At 55.7% G+C, this 4891-nt stretch overlaps 2 protein-coding genes across 3 annotated transcripts in view; both read left to right on the top strand.

Moving 5' to 3' along the window:
- The window catches only part of ZMYND10 (zinc finger MYND-type containing 10), a 6375-nt gene extending 2302 nt beyond the window's left edge, over positions 1–4073 (top strand). Inside the window, exons 3-12 of the mRNA XM_003800618.2 lie at positions 523–639; positions 763–816; positions 1472–1609; positions 1706–1794; positions 1895–1995; positions 2313–2485; positions 3016–3141; positions 3224–3345; positions 3454–3579; positions 3709–4073. Coding sequence (XP_003800666.1) covers positions 523–639; positions 763–816; positions 1472–1609; positions 1706–1794; positions 1895–1995; positions 2313–2485; positions 3016–3141; positions 3224–3345; positions 3454–3579; positions 3709–3784 — 1122 coding nt within the window. The 3' untranslated portion in view covers positions 3785–4073. The remainder of the gene's footprint in view (positions 1–522; positions 640–762; positions 817–1471; positions 1610–1705; positions 1795–1894; positions 1996–2312; positions 2486–3015; positions 3142–3223; positions 3346–3453; positions 3580–3708) is intronic.
- Positions 4074–4367: 294 nt separating this feature from the next.
- Positions 4368–4891, top strand: part of RASSF1 (Ras association domain family member 1) — a 12452-nt gene continuing 11928 nt past the window's right edge. Inside the window, exon 1 of one of the 2 annotated variants that reach the window (XM_003800617.3) lies at positions 4368–4626. In XM_003800617.3, coding sequence (XP_003800665.1) covers positions 4377–4626 — 250 coding nt within the window. In that variant the 5' untranslated portion in view covers positions 4368–4376. The remainder of the gene's footprint in view (positions 4627–4891) is intronic. The other variant, XM_012811911.2, reaches the window with a different exon arrangement.

Below are 4891 nucleotides of genomic sequence, written 5' to 3'. Positions count from 1 at the left end.
AAAAAAAAAAAAAAAAAAAACCTGAGATACCACTTGACAAAAGGGTTTCCTTGCAAGAAAAGTGGGGGAGTTCACCACTAAGGGATGAGGTAGGAACAAGGAACTATGAAGAGCCCTGAGTAAGGGTGAAGCCATGGTCTTAAGAGTCTTGGAGTCTTGGAGGGCCAAAGGACAGGGACAAGAGGGAGGGCATTAACAGAGGGACTGGCCTGAAAGGGATACCTGGACGGGGAAGGGGAAGATAGTGGAGATAAGGGTAAAGGGAGTACAAGGCAGTCTGGGCAAAGGGTGGCATCAGTCACCAGAAACATGGGGTATATGTCCCCACAGACATTGAGAGCAGCTAAAAATGAAAGTCTAGGGTGAAGTAAAGAAGTCAGACAGGGAACTTCTGGGGTCTGGGAGAGTCTACGAGCCCAAGGGGAGTTTGAGGAGAGCTAGGCTGGGACACACCAAGGATAGAAGAGTTGCCAGGCTAAGGCAGGCTCAACTCATGCCTGTCTTCTCCCCCACCTGTCAAAGATTCCAACACTTGTGGAGGAGCTGATCGCAGTGGAGATGTGGAAGCAGAAGGTGTTCCCTGTGTTGTGCAGGCTGGAGGACTTCAAGCCCCAGAATACTTTCCCCATATACATGGTGGTGAGCTGGGCCCCTGGTTCAGACCTTCCACCCCTTCAGAGGGCCCTGAACTGGGGAGGATAGCTAGTGGCCCCTGTCCCTCCTTTAGCAGTCTCAGGCCCTGTCCTCCTCTTCATTTGACAGGTCCACCATGAGGCCTCCATCATCAACCTCTTGGAAACAGTGTTCTTCCACAAGGTGAGATACTGTCTCTGCCCATGAGCTACTGCTCCAAGTCATAGCCTAGCAGAAAGGGAGGTTGAATCTGTGTGAGGGCTCAGCGCCCATAGCTCAGTGGTTAGGGCACCAGCCACATACCCCAGGGGTGGCAGGTTCGAACTTGGCCTGGGTCTGCTAAACAATAACTTCAACCAAAAAATAGCTGGGTGGCTCAGCACCTGTGGCTCAAGTGGCTAAGGCACCAGCCACATACACCTAAGGTGGTGGTTCGAATCCAGCCCAGGCTCGCCAAACAATAACAGCTGCAACCAAAAAAAATAGCCAGGGCGCCTGTGGTCCCAGCTACTTGGGAGGCTGAGGCAGGAGGCTCTCTTGAGCCCAGGAGTTGGAGGTTGCTGTGAGCTGTGATGCCACAGCACTCCACCCAGGGGAATAGCCTGAGGCTCTGTCTCAAAAAAAAAAATAGCTGGGCATTCTGGCAGGTGCCTGTAGTTTCAGCTACTTGGGAGGCTGAGGCAAGAGAATCGCTTAAGCCCCAAAGTTTCAGGCTGCTGTGAGCTGTGATGCCTTGGCACTCTATCAAGGGCAACATAGTGAGACTCTGTCTCAAAAAAAAAAAAAACATCTGTGAAGAAGACAAGAGACAGAACGTTCTCCTTCCCCCTACCACCAGGAGGTGTGTGAGTCAGCAGAAGACACTATCTTGGACCTTGTGGACTACTGCCACCGCAAACTGACTCTGCTGGTGGCCCGGAGTGGCCATGGTAGCCTCCATGAGGATGAGGGGTCTGAGGACAGCACCCCCATGCAGGTAGGTTGAGGTTCCCTAGGGTTGGCAAGGACTAGATCCAGGTTTTCCACAGCCTTTGCAAGCTGGGGGTAGCCTAGTTTAACCAATGTATCCTAGGAGCTGCAGAAGCAGGCAGAGCTGATGGAATTTGAGATTGCTCTTAAGGCCCTCTCAGTACTGCGTTATATTACAGACTGTGTGGACAGGTGGGCAGCCTGAATGGGTGTAGGGCCTACAGAGGAGGGCTGGAAAACTGGGCCTGTAGCTTGCTTCTGCTCACCTCCCTCCTGGCACCCTGGCCCCTAGCCTTTCCCTGAGCACTTTGAGCCGCATGCTCAGCACCCACAACCTGCCCTGTCTTCTGGTGGAACTGCTGGAGCACAGTCCCTGGAGCCGGAGGGAAGGAGGTAAGGTCCTCCCCTACACATCTAAACACCAGCCCATTGCTTCCAGGATTGATCATGGTGGGCAGGTGACACACAGGCATACAAACCCCATCCCCCAACCCTCAGAGAATACCATTATGCCTCACCCAAGGTGGGCCAAGACCTGGGCTCTATAGCAGGCAAGGCCTAAGTGTCCACTACTGAGTACTCACCCTGCTCTGGGATTAGCAACACCACAGCCTGGACAAGTGCTGTGGCCCAGGTTCTCCCCTAGATGACACAGCTGGCTCACTCAAAGAGAATGAAATGCCTGTACCCAATGTGCTGCCTCCCCCCAGGCAAGCTGCAGCAATTTGAAGGTGGCTGTTGGCAGACGGTGGCCCCCTCAAAGCAGCAAAAGCTGAACAAGTTAGATGGGCAAGTGTGGATCACCCTGTACAACCTACTGCTAAGCCCTGGGGCTCAGGCCCGATATTGCCTTACCAGCTTTGCCAAGGGACAACTACTCAAGGTAGGGAGTGATCTTCACACCAGTCCCTACAGCCCCACTGCTGCCCCACCTCCATCCCACTCCCACTGCATTTGGCAGCTTATCTTTTTTTTTGAGATGGAGTCTCATTATGTCACCCTCGATAAGAGTGCCATAGCATCACAGCTCACAGCAACCTCAAACTCTTAGGCTTAAGCAATTCTCTTGCCTCAACCTCCCAAGTAGCTGGGACCACAGGCGCTCACAATGCCCAGCTATTTTTTGTTGCAGTTGTCATTGTTTAGCTGGACCAGGCCAGGTTCAAACTCGCTACCCTCAGTGTATGTGGCTGGCACCATAACCACTATGTTACGGGCACTGAGACAGTGGCTGCTTATCTTTGACCACCCACCTCAGCCCCAGTCCTCTTTCCAGTCCTTGGGCTTCAGGCAACACAGCAGCTAATGAGATATGGGCCCCACAGAAACCCTCAACCCAACCTGGCCCTCCCTGTTCCTTGCCCCTCTGGCGAGCACCTGACTCACATCTGCCACAACTGGACATCCTTGCAGCTTCGGGCCTTCCTCACAGACACACTACTTGATCAGCTGCCCAACCTGGCAGACCTGCAGGGTTTCCTGACCCACTTGGCCCTCGCTGAAACCCAGCCCCCTAAGAAGGATCTGGTGTTAGAACAGGTAGGCACTGGAAGGTTAGTTGCTCAGGACCATTGTCCTCTTTGCCAGCTCCTTCCTGCTACACTCCACCTCTCTCCCTTAGATCCCAGAAATCCGTGAGCGGCTGGAGCAAGAGAACAGAGGTAAGTGGCAGGCTATTGCTAAGCATCAGCTTCGGCATGTATTCAGCCCATCTGAGCAGGACCTGCGGCTGCAGGCACGAAGGTAAGGCCTGATGAACTGACAGAGGGGTGGATGGGATGCAGGAGGCACGGAAGTGGGCAGGGTGCCCCACCTGCCAGGTTCGGTCAGGCCCTCCTGACCCTCCTCTAGGTGGGCTGAGACCTACAGGCTGGATGTGCTAGAGGCAGTGGCTCCGGAGCGGCCCCGCTGTGCTTACTGTAGTGCAGAGGCCTCTAAGCGCTGCTCTCAATGCCAGAATGAGTGGTACTGCTGCAGGTAAGCACACCCTAGGACCTGGGATCCTAAACCCCACTCCAGATCCCCTAAACCCGACTCCAGATCCCCTAAACCCCACTCCAGATCTCCCACATACACTGCTATTCTCACCAAGCCACCTGCCTGCAGACAGTGCCAAGTCAAGCACTGGGAAAAGCATGGAAAGGCTTGTGTCCTGGCAGCCCAGGGTGACAGAGCCAAATGAGAGCTGGACTTGCTGAGGGCCAACCACCCACGCCAAAGGAACCCACACAGAATGCACCCCTGAACCTCAGGATCTCAGTCCGGCCTCTGCCAGTGTCTCAATCTCCCTGGTGGTGAGCAGAGCTACGGGTAGAAACTGTTGGCCCATCCCCCCACACCTCCCCAAGCTAAGGTTCTTGACTTCCTGTCCGTTGGGTAGAAACTGACTCAGAAAACTGGGGCAAGATGGCCCGGGCCGGATGCGGGGACCCTCTTCCTCTAGCACAGTAAACAGCTGGCCTTCAGAAACACCCATGTCTCCGTGTGGCGCCTTGCGGTCACCGTCGCCGCCATAGTCAGCGGGTGGGGAGAGGATTAAAGAGGGAGGGAAAAGCAGGGAAGGGGCTCTGGGAGAGCGCCGCTATACCCAGCCCGATTCTGCCTTCCGGACCTCACAGTCCACGCACCCAGATTGCGCGGCTCTGCTCAGCTCTTTCCCGCCGCCCAGACGAGATCCAGGGGGCGGCGCTAAAGTCAGGCCCGCCCTGCGGCGCTGCCTGCCTCCAGCTAGTTATAGCTCTCAAAACCAGCCAAAGCCCCAGCCCAATCGGGCCATGTCGACCGAACCTGAGTTCATTGAGCTGCGGGAGCTGGCACCCGCCGGTCGCGCCGGCCCGAGCCGCACCCGGCTGGAGCGTGCCAATGCGCTGCGAATTGCACCGGGCACCGCGCGCAACTCTGCACAGCAGCTGGTCCCCGGCCGCGGCCACCGCTTCCAGCCCGCCGGGCCTGCCACGCACACGTGGTGTGACCTCTGCGGCGACTTCATCTGGGGCGTCGTGCGCAAAGGCCTGCAGTGCGCGCGTGAGTAGCAGCCGCGCGCGCTGGCGAGAGTGGATCGGGCTGCCAAGGGGCAGCGCTGCCTCTGCGGGTCAAGACGTGGTAGAGGGGGTTGGCTGGTCTCTAAGAATCAGGTCCGTTACCTTTGCCAGAGTGCAGGAAAAATGGTTTATCATTTGTGTACTATCATCCGCGGATGGGACACAGTTGGGCAGAGTTGGTTGCCAATGTTACTACATACAACAAGGTGATGATTCCAAGTTTCTTATCTTTTTTTTTTTTTTTTTTT

This window comes from Otolemur garnettii, unplaced genomic scaffold, assembly GCF_000181295.1.
Source record: "Otolemur garnettii isolate 467f Iridium unplaced genomic scaffold, OtoGar3 scaffold00179, whole genome shotgun sequence".
Taxonomy (NCBI): domain Eukaryota; kingdom Metazoa; phylum Chordata; class Mammalia; order Primates; family Galagidae; genus Otolemur; species Otolemur garnettii.
The sequence above is the reverse complement of the archived record's forward strand: the minus strand, read 5'-3'. Positions and strand labels throughout refer to the sequence as shown.